Genomic DNA, 19,579 nt, shown 5'->3' with positions numbered 1-19,579 from the left:
GGCAGTTTCACAGCAGTTTCTAGCATGACTTTGAAAGTGAATCCAGTTTATGTAAGAAATTTAATTTGTGTTTACAGAGCGTATTTAATTAAAATCAGTCCAACGCGCTGAACCTTAAATCACATTCTTAAGCCTGCTACGTATTTCAACGATACACCATTTTCCACCATCAGATATATCGGTTCGGAGCCTCCGATATCTCGCGACTCGCAGGTGAATTGATGATAAGAACCCAATAACTAATAAGGCGATCGTTACTCCAGGAAGGCCTATCGATGTAGTCCATTGCATTATGGGAAATAGGTACTTGAAGAGATAAATGGTTGAATATTGTTTTGATATATTTGACTATTGTGATGTTTTGCGAGGTTACATCAGTGACGACGTAACGAGAGAATTGTCTCTACTTGAATCTAGAAAACTATTACCATTATGTCCGAATAGTCCTTTGTCTCAGATCCCATTGTTGTACTCGTGTGTTGACACCGTGTGTACACAAGTTGTGTTCACAACTCGAACAGCGTGTCAAATGTGCTGTGTTTACAGTTGTATCCGGCTTGTACTTATAGGACCATTTAGTACCGCGATGTCTTTTTAATTTTTATGCAAAAACTTTACTAGATAGGCACTGGTTTTTTACGCTAACATCCGCTAGTATAATTACCTACTAGTTATTCACACGCTTTCGACAAATGGCTTACTTGGCTTAGTTTGTCTGCCAAAGTCCGGTGGTACAGGCAAATATAAAATAAAATGTAAGTAATGAAAAACTAATATGATACTCTCGGATGCTTCGTACTCGTACGCGTGGGATTCGGGCTTTGTGGAGGCACCCCCCTTATCAAAGAAATACATAAGGTAAACGTACTGGTGCTAGACGCGGTCCCAGTACATGTCATCTTGAAACTTAAGTCATTGTCAATAGAGGTGACAGCAAGGTGTCATCTATTGGGCATTAGCATGTCGCGCACTAGTACGTTTACCTTACAGAATCTCCAAATATTAAGCCTAACAGTTTCTTCGTGAAGGACGTTGCGGTTAGGTTAGGTTAGGTTAGTATAGGGTTGGTTAAGAGCCAACAGGAGTGGTCATTCCTCCATACAAACGTACTCCTCGTTTTCCTCCGTGGTTTTTGAAGCTAGAGCAATGATTTTTTCAACACAGATTAATATTGTCAGTATCTATGTCGGACCGTTTTGCTTTTTGTGATATTTTTGTTTTTTAAGGCGCTAGAGCCCTTCAAAAATGGCCAAAATGGCCTAATTGACTATGCCGCAATGAGAGGCGTGGTATTCAAAACTGATATCAATTAGCCAAAAAAGCAAAACGGTCCGACACAGATTATTTCATAATCATTTAGATTTCCAAATTTGGTTAAGATTGGTTAAGTTTTGGAGGAGGAAAAAGAGGACTACGAAACCTCGATTTTTGTCATTTTTACGCAGGATTTTTCGCCTCAGCTGCAGTTGTCCCTATCGCACTAATTTTAGGGGCGGAGTCAAGTTTCTAAATACGTACACAGCCAGAAAAGTGATGGGCAATAGTCGACATTTAATGTCGATAATCTAGTGATGTAAGAAGTTATCGATAAACCGTCTTGTGTGAAAATATCTAGATCCTCCTAAGACACAAGGGGTTTTGCGATGAGGGAACACATTTTTGTAGTTACATAGGTACAATCTATTTTGAACTTTTTGATTCTAATATTTCAAATTAGAAATCAAAATCAAAAATATTTTATTGCATGGTTATGGGTTTACAAAATTTTTAGGTACAGTCACGCTCCGTAATTGTCGAGCAATTTAAGGTCCTAGCTAGGGAATGCAATCTCGCACCAAGATTGGCGATTCGAGATCTCGCACGAAAAATCCGAATCGAGATTGGGTGTTTCGAGATCTCGACAGTCAGATTTTCGGGATCGAGATTAATATCTCGACGAGATCGAATTTGACAAAGTAACTAAAAATGTGTTACTTTAATCAAAAATCTCTAAGAATTCCATACATATAGACATCGTAAAATAGGGCGTATCGAGATATTCCTAGGAATATAATGAAACGCCGACATTTCATGATCTGCCTAGCGAACACCAGCCATTTTGTGCAAACCTCAAGGTGTGATATTCTGATATTCCTATAGTCTATAGGCAAATTAAACAAAAGTCGTCTCCTTCACAATTTTCGTCGACATCTCTTCTAAATACCTAAAACTGGTATGGGCGTGTTTCTCGTGGTCTCCAGAATATGAATAGACCGGTTTTTATTATATGGAGGGGGGGGGGGGGGGACGTGTCGAAAAAAAGGAAAAAGTGGGCGGCCGACCAGCATTGATATTTGTTCACGTCTTTAGTCCTATGGGACCGATCGGTTCGTGTGAGATGTCGTTTGAAAGAGTATTAAACGTGCGATTATTGTTTTATAATAACCGTAGTCATAACTGTAGTCACTTACAAAATATTTAAAATATATGATTTTTTACCGTGCATGGATGGCATAAGTACTGACAAAACATGCGTCTAACTCAATAAATTATAACTTTACCGCAATTAATGTTATTATAAAATATACGAAAAATTTCATTAGCTTTCAAAAAACAGAAGTTTTATTGCTGTATGATATTATATAACAAAGTAATGATGAATTTTGTTCCGTCACGTAAATGGCGGGCGACCGACCTCAACTGATCATTATTTCTCGGGTTCTATTTAACTGATCAATTGGTGATGCATACCATTAGAAAGAATATTAAACATACTATAATTGGTTTCTAATAACCGTAGTCATAACTGTAGTCATTTACAAAATCATTGAAAATATATGATTTCTCGATCAATTATTTTACAATGCGCCCGCTATGAAGCTAGGAATATCAAAGAATGCATTGCTCTGATGGATCTGCCGTCTCTTTCATAAGGAAGATCGTGATATGCCTGGGTTAATATTAGATCAGGAAATGGTGGCGTTTCATGACACGCCTAGGATTACGATTTTACGATATGCCGCCGACATACTACTTATTTAAGGTACCTCATGTTATATTTTGAAAATAACAACAACAAAAAAATATTATTTAAAAATATTATTTTATATTGAAATAAATAAATGAAATGAAATGAAATGAAACAAATTAAATTGACATTTAACATAAAATCAATTTTAATTTTTACTTTACTTCTATGAAATGCTATCGATGTTAAACCCTATACCTTTACTTAGAAACTGCGCGTAACAATAATAGAGCTAAAGCCGGACACATAATAGCACTGCCTGAACAACATGAATCTAAGGTCATATATTACTTAAAACAAAGAATTTCACTTTCAGTCTTGTTCGAGATCTCGAAAATATTAATCGAGATCTCGACCGAAATTGCATATATCGAGATTTCCTATCAACTAGGTTAAATTTCGAAAATACGTGCGATATCTAGCGAGATCTCGAAATTGCGAGATCTAGATTGCATCCCTAGTCCTAGCTGAATTGATTGTTTCATACACTTACTCTTACTCTATAGAATGTCCAATCCTGCCTTACAAAGACGTTAATATTTTTTTTTTTTTATTTAGAAAACAAAGAGCCTTTTACAAATAAGTCTTACAAAAATTATTGAAAATAGGCCTAAAGTTTCATATGTTACTAGGTTGACTATTACAATAAAGGTAGTAGGTTACTTAATTATAAATTACCCGAAGGTATTATATAGTTGTGAATACTACACGCAAATAAAGTAAGAATACAATGCGAAATATAACTAGAAACATTTTTTTCAATTACTAGAAAACAAAATATGCCGAACTTTGTTCTTGAAAACGGACAAACTATGAACAAAAATGTCTATATCATTAAGCGATTCATTATACATATTACAAGTGCGCCTAAAGAAAGAATTTTTAGCATACTGTGTGCCACAAGAAGAAATAGAAAAGGTAGGTTTAGAACGTGAGTGGAACCGAGAAATTTTGAAGGAAATGTTTTCTAATAGTGGGTTGGAATCAATATGATTTCTAATAATTTTAAATAAGAATAAAATATCTAGATATGCTCTTCTTTTTTCCAAAGGAGGAAGTCTATGTCTAGCTGCTGACGAAAGATAGTCACAGTTAATTAATATTTATATTTGTCATGTCTATACTTCGTTTCTGAGCATTATTGAAAAAAAAAAACTTGATACTAGTATTAACCACTAAGTACATAAATAGGGTAATTCGCCAGTAACAGGCCACGCCAAACCAAAAATGAATTCTATTCACCTATAAATAGAATTCATTTAATTATAAGGTGGCCAGTTATTGAAACCTTATACCTACTAAAATGAATTCTGTATAGAGGTGAATAGAATTCATTTTTAGTTTAGGGCGGCCAGTTATTGGCGAATTACCCTATTCGATATCGAGTTCCGTAAACGTAAGCCGGGTAAGTAAAAAGCCGGGTAATTCGTCAGTGGCCACCCCAAACCAAAAATGAATTATATTCACCTATAAATAGAATTAATTTTAGTATAAGGTAGCCAGTTATTGAAGTTATTGAAACCTTAAGGCTGATTTAGACGGCGCGCGAACTCGCACGCGATTTTAGTTACATTGCGGACTGTTGGTTACGTCAAATTCAACCGACCGATCAAAACCCGCAATGTAATGAAACTCGCATGCGAGTTCGCGCGCCGTCTAAATCAGCCTTTATACTAAAATGAATTCTGTTTATAGGTGAATAGGATTTATTTTTAGTTTAGGGCGGCCAGTTATTAAAAGTGGCCAGTTACTGGCGAATTACCCTACTTAGTAGTAGCAGTAACAAAAAGTGACAATGCAAATTGCAATCAGTGAGGTGCGTGCCAGCGCGAGTACGGGCGCACCGCACGCGTCTGTGTGCGTGCATTACACATACAAATACAGTATCTCACGCCGCGGTTACGCCCCGTCAGAGCGACGGGTATATTCAGCTTGAAATCTCAAAATTGACTTTTAGCTCAGCTCCCGTTTCGTCTTAACGCTGATAACGCACCAAGGCCTTTAACATATATTACCTTAGATAATGATAAGATAAGTTTACCTATCTGCGACAATGAACTTTATTGCGTTATGTAGGCAACTAGGACGTGTTTATATTTTGATTTAGTTTAGCACGTCCTTATAAGGCTTATAATATAAGTCCCTACACGGCCCTAAACTATAAGTACATTCTTTCCACGTTTAAGGTGGTTCGCCTAGGTTACTCAAAACTTAACTCTCGCTAGATGGCACCACTTTTGCAAAATTTCAGATTTTATTTTTTTGTGAAATGGTCTTGGTATTTGTATACTTAAAAGTATGTTTCGCGCATTCTTTAAGTAAATATTGAACTATTAAAATAAACATTGACTACTTCATTGTGCAAAAACCACCTTTTTAATTCGACGGAGTGTTGCTGTCACGCTTTTTCCTACTATTACTCACACATGCAAACAGTGTTTCCGTGATCCTTGTAGTAGACAATTTCACACAACGTAAGTATGTTGCAATAGCGTAACGGTATGTTCGTGGAAATACGTGCAAGAGGATTGGGGTTCAAGACTGGTGCGAGTAGGTAATTTCTTTTTGTTTCTCCTTTGTGTTATCTTACCTTTAAACGAGCAATTATTAGATATATAATTATTTATTTATATATTTGGATGGTATCAGAAACGGCTCTAACGATTTCGATGAAATTTGCTATAAGGCGTTTGATCTCTTAGCTAGGTCTATGAGAAAACGCGCATTTTTGAGTTTTTATGATTTGTAAGCTTTGGTCGGTCTCCCAGATATTCAATCTCCGCTTGGCAACTAATCCCAGAATTGGCATGCGCACTAGTTTTTACGAAAGCGACTGCCCTGACCTTCCAACCCAGAGAGTAAACTTATTTGGATTAGTCCGGTTTCCTCACATTGTTTTCTTTCACCGAAAAATAGGTATCGGTGTATAAATAGGTAGGTATCAAATGCTATTTCGTACAAAAGTTCGAAAAATCATTGGTACGAGCCGGGGTTAGAACCCGCGACCTCCGAATTGCTTTCCGCTAGGCCAGCAGCGCTTCCCCCACATACTCAGTGTTATCAGGTTTTTTAAAAATCAAAAACGATTACTTATGAAAGCAGAAGAATATAAATGATCGTATTAGATTTATAATTGTTACATATTTGCCGTAACTTATTTTTAAAATGTGTTTTTCAATTAAAAGACACGTCAAGATTGTTTACCTTATTTCTAATGCTAAAAAAAACAAACTATAGTAATAATTGTGTTTTTCATTCATAGACAAAATCCATTATTTTTAACCACAGGAAATTTTATACACTTCTTTTTAGGGTTCCGTACCCAAAGGGTAAAACGGGACCCTATTACTAAGACTTCGCTATCCGTCCGTCCGTCCGTCCGTCCGTCTGTCACCAGTTGAAATTTTCACAGATGATGTATTTCTGTTGCCGCTATAACAACAAATACTAAAAACAGAATAAAATAAAGATTTGAATGGGGCTCCCATACAACAAACGTGATTTTTGACCAAAGTTAAGCAACGTCGGGAGTGGTCAGTACTTGGATGGGTGACCGTTTTTTTTGCTTTTTTTGTTTTTTTTTTTACATTATGGCACGGAACCCTTCGTGCGCGAGTCCGACTCGCACTTGCCCGGTTTTTATTGCAGTGAGGATGTCCTGATTGTAAAAATCAGAGAGATTAGGAAGAGTATAATTTCTAATTATCTTTGTAAAAATAAAAGAATACGTGTAGCCCATACTTAATAATCGATTTATGATAATAAGAAAAATTAAATAAAAATAAAAAAACAATACGAAATTTAGGTGTAACAAAAATACAAAAAGTTATGTTCCAGCATACAATGACTGGGGATCGAACCGGGAATCTTCCGTTTGCAAGCAAAAAAGCGACTGTTTGCATAACACGCCATGATAGTTCTTAGCTAAGCTGACGAACTTCTCGCTTAGGTCAATTAACTACCTGTCAAATATCAGTGTCAACAAAATTGCACTAAACATGACGGCACTCCAAATTCGAGCCGTGGTCAGCCCGGCAACGTCGGAAATGGTATGGCAACGTCGCAAATGTATCTGTACACGACATTTGTGACACACACATACGTAAAATTGATGAAAAATTAACTATGATTTTTGCATGATTTCTGTATGAAACATTGTTTTCCTGTTAATTTCGCGCAAACGAATATTCGAAAGAAGATAAATGCGGAAATATTTGTGTACTAATAGTGTGTAGTTACTTAATGAGCTTTGATTGAATTTTGTATGAAAAGCGAACCACCTTAACAGACTTTCTATAGAGCAGTAAACTTTCTAAATTGATAAATGAAATTATGACTTATAATAAACAAAAAAGTGACCGAATCATTCGGCCATTGACATGATTTTTTAGGTTACAAAATGTTGTCCAGTATTGAGGACATCAGCCGAGTCATCTATTTTATTTTGTATACTTACATTTGCTTAAAGATCCGATAAGATTTTAGTAGGGATAGGGATGCAAATGGATGGTTTTTAATTGGGCCTAGCCTATCCCATTGATTTATTTTGTCATTACAAAACCGACTTTGCAACATTACATTAAGACACAACTGGAAAAAGCAAGTTTCTCCGCTTACACAGGTTACATTTCGCAATGTCTAATCCATCATCAAGGTCGCAATTAAATGTTTTTCAATTACCAACTTGTGTTGAAACACAAGACCAGTAGCACTAGTTAGCAAAAACATCAATACGCCTATGTTATTTCGAAAATATTTATGCAAGATGTAACGTGTTGAGCAGACGTTCAAGCGTGCTTGACAAGCACGTAGGTTTGACAAACGATTGATCGTTTACTACTTAGCTTGAAGCGACTTTCTTAGACCGTGGGCCCGATTCGGATTTTGAAATAGACATCTATTAAATATCTTTTAGACATCACCAAGATACGATAACGATTTGTTTAAGATCTAACCTGCCAAATTTGACATTTGCGTGATTCTGGAGATGACTAAGAGATCCAATTCAGATCTAATAGATCTTACTCTATCTAACGTAAAAGTAAAATTGGTTGCCCGAATTGCGCTGCAAAAGAGAACTAGTTGATGTCTAAACTATAACGTCTCTAGAATGGATCTAGTACGTGTCGTCTTTTGTGAATATATCTTGAAGTTCGAATACGGCAGCGTACCTATGATAAAAGAACCTAATGCCTATAAATACGTGATCTTATGAACGGTGTTATATGATCCCCATGTGGCCTTGGCGTGCATTATATACTTATACATTATACATATTATGTCAATAGGTAGAATAGCGAATCGTGCGCGGTCCATCACGATGAAATGCGTGCTGTTTGGCGAACTGATTTCATCAGATCACTTACTCATGCAATCACGACTTTTTCTAATGCAAACACAGTGCAACTTTACATTACTTTTATTATGTCTATATATAACAAAATCTGTTCTGTAGGTACATATATATGGCAACATGAATAGACAACTCATGATTAAATACAGTCAAACGCGCTTAGGAAGATTTTGAAGTAGGTAATCCAAATCAATCATAGGGGTAAAGCCACTGCAGACACTTAGGATTGGGTTATTTGGGTTGGATAATATTATATGTACCTAATTACCGTTTCTAATAGGGTATTAGATAAAGCCAAATATCTGGGTTTCATTTTGTACTCTGGTTTAAAGTGAACACCAAGAATGATTCAATTAAATAAAAATTTATAAAAAGCATTGCGTGCAGTCATGAAACCGGAGATAAGCCTACGACTATATCATTGGCCAGCGGACCGGCGCATGACAGCAACACAGCCATTGCTGGCCGATTACGGGGATTAAGCAATTGTCACAGTTGCGTGTTCACAGTGTTTAAACGATTTACGTACATTCGTTTACATTTGCTAGTAGCCTGTCTTATGATTTATGGGAACTATTTTTTTTAGTTGCATTTACTCTTGTAAGAGATATAGAGAACTGTCAGATTTGGCGGCAGGGCTTTTGCCCCGAGGTTATGTTCGATTTGATCTTTTGTAATCTTATAATTAATCCTGTATATCGATGTAATAAAAGAAATGTTACTGGAAGCAGTGGTTTGAGTGCTAAACCCCTTTTACTGAGCACTAAATCTATATATGATTATACTCTTCTGCAACGACTGCTTTTGGCTATAAGTTTCCATATCGACTCGGTCCTGCGTAACTTAAGGTCTAGTATGTTCTACGTTTAAATTGCACACGTTGAACCCTTGTATGTATTTGTATGTACTTTTCCTGCTCATATAAGTAAGTACTTACTTTTTCCATGAATATTTGATAATTTATATTTTTTATGAACGGGCCATTTGCATTACAAATAAAGTTGTTCAAATATGCAGCAATATTGTTATAGAATATAGACTTATAGTAATAACTTAAAAATCCATCAGTTTCATAAGATTTCCCATCTTGCTTGCCGATGCCGGACCACGCTCCGGGTTTTCCAGCCATTTTTGCCACGACTCACGCACCACTTGGGAAACCTAATTTCAAATACAAGTAACGATAACTAATGATTAATTTAAGGTAAGAAAGCTTAATAATTCCACAGCCTAGAACAATAGAACATTATGTAGGTATAATGGCTAAGCAGGGGTCAGAGCGGCGCGTCGGTGCGGGCGCACCTGCCTTCCGGCCGCGCTTCCTGCGCGTTGTGTGACGTCACGCTCCGCTGCCCGTTCACTGACGCATGCGAGGGTTGCTGTCGGTGCATATTGCATATTTGTAAGGTTATTCTATAGATAGGTTAGGTTTGTTTTATGGTAACCTTGAAAAGTTACGCGTTTCTGAGAAAAACCAAATAATTATGACTAACGAAAATGACTTAACTTTATGGGAAACAATAGAGACACCCGCCCCTCAGGCCCTCACATATCTGCCCTAAAGAAAAGGCTGAGCTCTGCCGCGTATGGAGTAAGAAGAATTAGGCATATCCCTGTCGTGGAGACAGCTCGCCTAGTTTACTTCAGTTACTTTCACAGTATTATGTTTTACGGCATACTGGCCTGGGGCTGGGGCAAAGCAGCATACATAGGAACCATCTTCATTCTTTACAAGAGAGCAATCAGGTCCATTTATAACATGGCGTCTCGTCACAATCACCAAGTTCCGTCTACAGAAAGTTAAAACCTCGTTCATGGGAAACTGTAAGCCAGGTAAAAAAATCTTGTTCCGTTTTACCAATGATTGTCAAGCCAATTCGAACGTTCACTGATATGAGAATTACATCTAACTGGTGTCATTCAGTTATCGTGCATTTCGCTCGTACTTGTCATTGGACAAGTACATGAATTAGCTAATTAACATATTCAAATATATGTATGATATTGATGTTGGTGTATGTACGTTGGAAATGTTGGAATTGGCCTGTTAGTCTCTAAAACAGATCGACAATCCACAACAACATCACGTGGGCGCCATGTTGGCATGGCAGGGTCGCGTGTAATTGTCATTGCACATGTAATTACAATAATTGCATCCATTGTTAAGCAAACGGACGGCAGCTATAACAAACTGAGGTGAGGTTTTCAAAATGACCTACACACGAAAAGAAGTAAGTATTTATTCTCTTGAGTATAACCTGTTTTTTTCTGCTGCGAATTATTATTATATTAGGTATACTCGTAATAGGTCCGTAATAGGTTCGTAAATTAAGAAGAAGTCCTCATTTGTCTCGTGTGAATAAAAATAACATCATAAAAAATTCATAAAATAATTGAAACATTTCTCCGTACGTCCGTACATCGCTCCGTATCCGCATGGTTCTCGTACAAGTCATAACTTTGATTGCAGATATTTGTCATAAATCTACTTAAATTTAATAACATTTCAATCGTTTCTTATAAAAATCACTTGTATGGAATAGTTTTAAATTCTGATCAAATCAATAACGGATAGTTCTTAATTAGGTCTACATTAGAGATGCAACGGATAGTTGTTTGGCCGGATACCGGATACCGGATATCCGGCCTGGAGACTGGCCGAATATCCGGTATCCGGCCGCCGGATATTCGGCCGGCAAAACTATACCTACATTTCGGTTTTTCAGGTGCGCATTCTGCAAGTTTGACCTGTTTTCTAGTAAATGTTCGCGCGGACTCATTTCTAGGTTCGAAATAAGTGCGCGTGCAAGTCAGTGGAATGATTAAATTGTTTTAAAGTAATAAACAAGTACGATTATGACCGTGTCTGTTTCTTAAATCCAATTTGTTTACTCTGAAATCAAACAATGTTACTATCCGGTATCCGGCCGGATAGCAGGTCACTATCCGGTATCCGGCCGGATAGTAAAATAATGGCCGGATAGGCCGGATACCGGATAGTAACCGGATATCCGGTGCATCTCTAGTCTACATACGTATTCCATTATACATATTGTTCATGCAGTTTCAAAGCAGAAGAGGCGGTGTCAATTCTGCCGCACTAACAATAATTCTGCAATGTTTTGCTACAATGCTAACAATAGCAGGTACCAGAGATTTTGAACTTATCTAATCACAGAATACTTTAATCGTATTTTATTTTTACATAATTATAAGGCAGCATTTATGTGGCAAGTGTTAATGCAATACAGTACTCAGATAATAATACATTTTTAAATTCATGAACGCCAATCTGCATAACGATGTGAACCACGGGAAAAGAAACAATTACAGCATTTTTTTCGTTAAAGCGCTAATTGCTAAAACTAGCCTACTTACTGTCAGTTAAAATTATAAATGTCGGCAGTCATTGTTTTAAATCCTTGACAAGATTAGTTCCACAGGCTATGAATAGACGATGAATAATTTTCTTCAAAGTCAGTCCTAAGTATTTACAAGTTATAGTATATAGCATATCTACGAGTACCTGGAATGGGGAGTTTATCAAGAGTCCTGAAATGGACACCGCTGATTTCTGCAACAGCTGCGGTTTGGCTCTACGTACGGCTGCCTTTCAACCGAAGCGGAGATCTAGAACTGCTTGTCTTCTTTGCTCCGCCGGATAGCAACCAATGCTAATGGTTGCTCCTCGCATGCACGTCTCATCTCATCTTCGCCTCAGTGAAAAAGCAGCTTAGTCAGAAGGGCTGGAGAAGGACAACAAGACGTGTACACTGAAGGAGGACAGAGAGCGTACAGGTTGACTTACTGGCATGGTCGTCGTGCACGTGCAGCAGGTTGTGGTAGCGGTGCGGTTTCTCCGGGGCCTCGAGCCTTAGTCAGAAGGGCTGGAGAAGGACAGCAAGACGTGTACACTGAAGGAGGACAGAGAAGGTGACAGGTTGACTTACTGGCATGGTCGTCGTGCAGCAGGTTGTGGTAGCGGTGCGGTTACTCCGGGGCCTCGAGCCTTAGTCAGAAGGGCTGGAGAAGGACAGCAAGACGTGTACACTGAAGGAAGACAGAGAGCGTGACATGTTGACTTACTGGCATGGTCGTCGTGCAGCAGGTTGTGGTAGCGGTGCGGTTTCTCCGGGGCCTCGAGCCTTAGTCAGAAGGGCTGGAGAAGGACAGCAAGACGTGTACACTCAAGGAAGACAGAGAGCGTGACAGGTTGACTTACTGGCATGGTCGTCGTGCACGTGCAGCAGGTTGTGGTAGCGGTGCGGTTTCTCCGGGGCCTCGAGCCTTAGTCAGAAGGGCTGGAGAAGGACAGCAAGACGTGTACACTGAAGGAGGACAGAGAAGGTGACAGGTTGACTTACTGGCATGGTCGTCGTGCAGCAGGTTGTGGTAGCGGTGCGGTTTCTCCGGGGCCTCGAGCCTCATCATCACGCCGTCAGCAGCGCATCGCGGGACTCTGGGGACCAATACAAAATGTTATACACATTTGTTAACACATTTTAAGTCATTCTACCGATTCTCGTGAAATTTTGTGGGCAAGTTTTTGGAAAATTTTCAAAATGTCTGATCCATACATTTGTTCAGTTATGCTCGCGACTCTACTACAGCTTACAGAGCCACTAGTATAAATGATTGTCACTTTGCTAGTCCCCAGACCCTATTCCTAAACAGTTCGTAACACGATCAATCAGTATATTAATTCCACTTAAGCTACCAGAATTCAAACCGCTTTCTCTGCAATCTGCGTGCAATTAATATAGAATGCAAACTAATGCATGTCGCAAGTCTGACACATTCCGCCGAGGTTAAATGCTCTCTGACACGAAAACGGGTCATTTTTAGCAAAATTTCGATATAGAGCCAAGGGCGGACACGCTATAGTATAGTACCACCTACAATCGTTTTAATGGCGTTATTTATAAACGTTTGTCAAATCTAAGAAGCTGTCGATAATCGTTTGTCTAACTTTCCGTCATATTGAAATTTCTGTTTTGGGGTCAGTATCTAAGATGCATTTCTTGCATGCACGACATGTCTGTGTGCCTACACATCGATGTGTGTGTAATTTTCTCAAGGTGGTCACGGCAGGCGATTGTAAATATTCTGGCGTAACGTGGTACAAGAAAAAGTTGCTATTTACTGAAATTCACAAACAATACTTGATACAATTGCCATGTCACGAGCAGTCAATAACAAAGTGGACGTGGCTCTCCCTCCGAACTTGAGAATTTTATTCAGGCAACTTTAATCACATTTGCGCACATTAATTCAATTACCACTCACCAGCCGTCACTTTTATCGTATTTCGTGGTAAAAGCCTCAATAAAACCAAGTTTATGACTTGAGCAATATCGTTATTTATAAGGTCTTAACTAAGAAAGTGGACAATAATAAAATGATGCTTACATCATTTAGCATTTTTGGCATGATATGGATTTTGTCAGCATATAGCGTAGGAGGTTGTTAAAATGTGTTTAATTTAATAGTTATTAGTTATTAAGATACTCATTTGACACTAAGTTTTAATATCAGTTTAATCAGGCCAAAGTAATTCAATCTGTGTGTTGTGTTGTGTGATATCGGTATCAATTCGCCAATTGTCATAAATAAGTAATTCTGTTATATTGCACGTGTTATATTTACACGTTTTGCTTAAACTAATTTGACTTACGACAGAATTCTCGAACTTGTCATCATCATCTTAATTCCCAGTTCCATTGCTTGGCACAGGCTTATTTTGATTATACATACAGTAGGTACATTTACATTACATTTTTTGCTTGATACAAAAGAGGTATACTAGAATTATACAGTAAGTACTTCAGAAAACTCTTATTAATGCTTTAGACAAAACAAAAGAGTTTGACATAAGACATCAACGAGCGTTTGGCTCAATAGGCTGCACTCAGGCTGCACTTCGTTTCGTAAAGAAGCAATATATTACAGTAGAACCCACGTAGAACCCCCTTCATAAAACTTTACGAGCCTGATTTAGTCCAATTATGTTTTATCCCTTTCTTACAATTAGGTACATAAGTCAAAATTACAAATAAAACCGATTACAATTATAATTAGCTAATCAAGGTATGTTTTGTAGCGCGTTTATGAATAAGGAGGGAAGACAATACAAATATTTATCTTTTAAGCGGTCTTATCGCTAAAGAGCTATATCTTCCAGACAACCTTGTATTGTAAACAGTAATGTTTTTCAAATTATTTGTCTTACTTAAGCTATTTCATCATTAACATCAAATTAGAGCGTGGCTCTTGTCGGTGGTGGAGTAAGCTATTTACTATGTATGTCAGAATTGTATAAAATTGTATTCTACGCCTTATCGGTCAACGATATTACTTACGTGACTGTATTTCACGTATCGGGTCATACCGCATGTAGGTTTATTTGCTCCGGTACAGCAATCAGACCATAATCGGGAAAGCTTACAACAGAAAACCAGCGCATTTAACCAACATTACTGTAATTGTAATAAAATCCGCGAAAACAATGTGCTCTAACTGTACCCACGATGTACAATGACCGCCCAGCCATGCCGATATGATCTTTATACAATAATTATAAATGAAATGTTTTTTATGAGCACAAATTGGGACGACCTGTCGGTTATTATTTCTTATGGGGATTGTAATAATCAATGTAACCGTACTTAAAATAATACATAGTACCTATCATTGTGGCGTTTCGCGAAGTTGGCACAATGGATGACCTCTAAGGTTTCGTATCCGATTTCCGAAGTGTGTAAATGTGATCATACATGACTCATGAGATAGTAAGCTTGACACTGACATATTCGCTTGCGTGTGTAACTTACTTTCTATGCTTCTTCTTTCTTCTTCTTTCTGGCATATTAGTGCGAGCAAGATGTATAATAGGTAAATTACGCAGACGTTAACCAATATGTCTGTCAAACTGATACTTTTTGTTGAGTAACTAAACTAAATAATCCTATCGAGGTTAGGTACCTATTCATATTTCATGACTCTATTAAGCCTAGAAATAATATTGTCTTCGGTAACCACGATAGTTATTAAAGAGAGAGGAAGTAACGGAATCATTGGTTGTATTCTCCGCTCCGTAAATTCCCGCATGTCTCTCATCTCCGCTCCAATGGAAAGGCAGCCTAAGGTTTACGAACTAATAGTTATCATTATCAAGTTATCAGTATGGATGGTACAAAGAAGGCTCTGTTGAAGTTGGGCGACTGACGGCGCATGTTACACAGGTTGCGTCACATGTAGGCGTTTACTAGATACATGGGTGACGGCTCGATAGGGTTCACACTTCCAACTTATTTAATGTAGGTCATTTTGACTAAATAAATTTAATGAAGACGATACAAAATAAACGGCATACTCCAACATGATCAGTATAAAGGCGTAATTTTATAAGAAATCGTTCTTATTGATCCTAGTTCTTTCGACTGTCCAACATGATCAGTATAAAGGCGTAATTTTATAAGAAATCGTTCTTATTGATCCTAGTTCTTTCGACTGAAATCGTCTATGATTTTAAAATGAATTGTAACTGAGATTAGGTCAAATATGTACTTGTGACATATGTCATAAGCTCATAAGCCACACGGGATAACTATTACGTTTAGTTTGTTGTGCAAATGCAAAATACATAGTTACGAAATATTCCAGGTACGGCCATCTTTAAGATGTCGTGGTATTTCTAAATGGTTATTATTTATCAAGTTGTCTTGTAGATCTATAGTCAAAATTAAATACGGTAGGTATTTAATTTCCTGCCTAGATAATGAAGGCCAAATATATCGTTACACACCTTTGTTACCATAATGTGTTAACGGTGTGTATAAATGTGTCACTATCTGTCTCATGATAAGTTGATGAATGTAGGTAGCTGCCATAGAAAACTAAAGTCGACATTTAAGTCAACTAGCTTTTAGTTTATAGTGGTAATAATGGCAATGATTATTAATGATCTAAGAATTCTAAGAGATAGTATGTATAACGGCGAAACAATATTCTTAAGGCTGGTTTAGACGCCGCACGAACTCGTATGCGATTTTAGTTACATTGAGGACTATTGGTTACATCCATTTCAGCCGACCAATCAAATACCGTAATGTGACGAAACTCGGATGCGAGAGCTCGCACCGTCTAAATGAGCGTTTAATAATAATTCATTACGACTGTCAACCCTAGCGCCATAGCACCAGTGTAGGCCGCATGTAGGAGCAGAGCATTGAGCCACCGGGAATTTAAAAAAACAACAACAATGATGGCGCCTAGTTTTTAGACCATACAAACAATGATAATTGCATCATTGTCATTATACGATTCATAGTGTACCTTAACCCGATGCTATAAAAGCTATTTTAGAATGATTTTTTAAGTTTAGGATTCTGGGTGGCCTTGTCTTCATAGTTTTTGGGTTTTTTAAGCTCATCTGTCAGTTATCTTAGTTTGTTTTTAGGATTTATATTGCGTCATTTTAAGCACACGTGACACGCGTCTGAGCTATTTTTTCAAGACATCCTGCTTTTGTTATCCATACTTTTTGTACCTATCCATAGACTTTATCTTTACATACCTAGTTTATTTATACATTTACTCACTAACAGAGTATATATAGTGGCTTAACTCGACGTTTGAACGCTAGGTTACATGTTTCGTTTCGGATGTCAGCGGAAAGATGTTTATAATACGTAGGCGTGGGTTTTTACGGATAGATCCATATCGATTGATTATACTCAATCGAAGCGTCGATCGACAACTTACCATTCACTATCACTCTTATATTAACCGGCTACTTAATACATTTAGCGCCACTTGCTGCATTCCAGTAACCCGGGGCTAACCAGCTAAACCTGGAGTTACCATGGTTACCAGTACAATTTGACACTGGGTTAACAGTTTAACAGGTTAACCCCAGGTTAGTGGGATGGTTGGTGAAGTGGCGCTTAGGTACTTAGCCACATTTATATCAATCAATCAATTCAATCAATCAATCAATATCATTTATTTGCAAGAATACTTAATTATAGTTACAGGATGTTCTCGTAGAATATTGTACAGCATTCTATCGTACTTAAACGTTGCGCAAATTTTATATTACCTAACAATAATTTTCAGTCTTGCACATATGCGAGACACAAAATGATTATATTATTGAATTTAATTTTAATACATGCAATAACAATTACTCTAAAATAAATTTCACTCTAAAATTTGTATAGCACATGTCATTACTTCATCGATTGGACTATTATTAATACATCACATTACATTGGTTGATTATCATTACATTACATAAAATTTAAATTGAATTAGATTATAATAAATAATATTAATTATTTGCATTATTGTGCTCAATATATTCCTTGACACTATAAAAACAATGTTCTAACAGAAAGCTTGTCATTTTCTTCCTGAATTCAGTTGTTTTTAGACCTCTGAAATCAACAGGCACACTGTTGTATATCAGGATACACATATTATAGGCATTATTTTTGTATATTGCCGTGTTGCATCTTGGCTGATATATTAGATTTTGATATTGGGACCTCTGAGTTCCTGAGAAGAACTCAGATCTCATTTTAAATATATCGGGGCGATTCTTTACAAATAGACACGCTTTTAAAATATACATGCTAGGTAATGGTAGTATGTTTAATTCCTTAAAGAGTGGCCGGCAACTGTCAGTCACCCAAGCTCACATTATAGCACGGATGCACTTCTTTTGTAACAGGAGGGCTCTTTCAGTATCTACAGAGTTATAAACAGTTGTCATGAATTAACTTACTTATAAATCTAGGCATCTGATAAGAGCCAATTGATTTGTGCGTCGCCTTGGCAAGGTCATGACTGTGTATCTGGGTCAGATTAATTGTTATTGTACAAAGTACATTATGCATGTGTGTCATGTCAAACATCGCTACACATTAGGTACTCACTACGCCAACGCGGTTGTCTTTTGAAATGCCTTTTTCAAAAGTTAATATTAGATTTGGATTCAAATACTCAGTTAAGGATTAAACATTACAAATCATTTAATAATTGTTAGTTACCTCTGCCCATGAAAAAAATATGGCTCATAAATGTGAGTTTCAGAAAGGTTCCTTTTACTAACCACTACATATCATTTTTTTAAAGATTTAGCTAATCGATCTGAATAGAAAAAATCACAACTGTTTTAAATGACTAAATAGCAGTTTATAATTTTCGATATCTAATTATGTTAATTTTCGATATCCTATATGTATAATTCAATCAAAATATTTAAAAAAATATGCAAAAAAACGGCTGTTAGGTTAGTATATTTACTTGCAGTCAACGAATTACATTTCTATGCCAAACTGTATCTTGTCATAGTCATTTCTTGACCGTACCTACGCATAAGCTATCATTATTGGCCATAGGTACTCCTAAACTGGTATAGTTAGAAGTTAACGCTAAGGCGCACCTAACATACACTTTGTTACTTTAAAAGTATTTACGGGCCAGATCGACAAGTAGGTCAGATTTCTAAACATGACATATCATACGTCAAGCTATAATCGATGAAGCTGATCACAATAACACATCGGACACCTGTCGAACGACAATGAGCGAATGAGCGGATGAATAGGTGAATGGATGAATGAGATCTGGGAGGTTATCTAAGGCGATGGGAAAAGGTTGAGGGTACAAGACCTTATCAAGCCCGCCTGCGTTTGAGCAATCTAGAGACAAGCAGTTATGTAGAATAAAAGATGTAACGAAGGAGAATCTGAGTTTCGAATTTGACATGTAGTAGGTACTACGAATACAAAATATATGACGCCGTACAGCACCATCTACTTCAGTCGTCACGATTTTTGAGATTACATCTTTTCTACCAGCAACAGTTATTTGCTACAGATAAACACAGCCTTTGGCCGGTTTCTAACCGAGTTACGAGGGAAACATGGTGGTTGCGGCTACACCATCAGCGTTGGTTAGTTAAATGGCGGATAATAAAGATTGGTTATGAGAATTTCTAATAGTTTCTGAAAGTGTTAGAACGATTTATAAAACCGTCATAAATGAGCAGTTTGTTGCTCTATGATATATAATGTTTTTGTAATAAGTTGAAAACTGTATTGCAATGATATGCCGTTTTATATCCTACCGGCTGCGCCATGTTAGCATTATAAGGATACGCATCCTTATAATGTTAACATACGCATCCTTATAATAAAACTACGTGCTCGGAT

General features: G+C 37.2%; 1 protein-coding gene across 1 annotated transcript in view; it reads right to left on the bottom strand.

Annotated features, from left to right (window-relative positions):
• The window catches only part of LOC134671184 (echinoderm microtubule-associated protein-like 2), an 87,236-nt gene that overhangs the window by 47,534 nt on the left and 20,123 nt on the right, over window positions 1–19,579 (bottom strand). Inside the window, exon 2 of the mRNA XM_063528968.1 lies at window positions 12,725–12,819. Coding sequence (XP_063385038.1) covers window positions 12,725–12,791 — 67 coding nt within the window. The 5' untranslated portion in view covers window positions 12,792–12,819. The remainder of the gene's footprint in view (window positions 1–12,724; window positions 12,820–19,579) is intronic.

This window comes from Cydia fagiglandana, chromosome 15, assembly GCF_963556715.1.
Source record: "Cydia fagiglandana chromosome 15, ilCydFagi1.1, whole genome shotgun sequence".
In the NCBI taxonomy this organism is placed as follows: Eukaryota; Metazoa; Arthropoda; class Insecta; order Lepidoptera; family Tortricidae; genus Cydia; species Cydia fagiglandana.
This window is presented reverse-complemented; position numbering and strand designations above follow the sequence as displayed.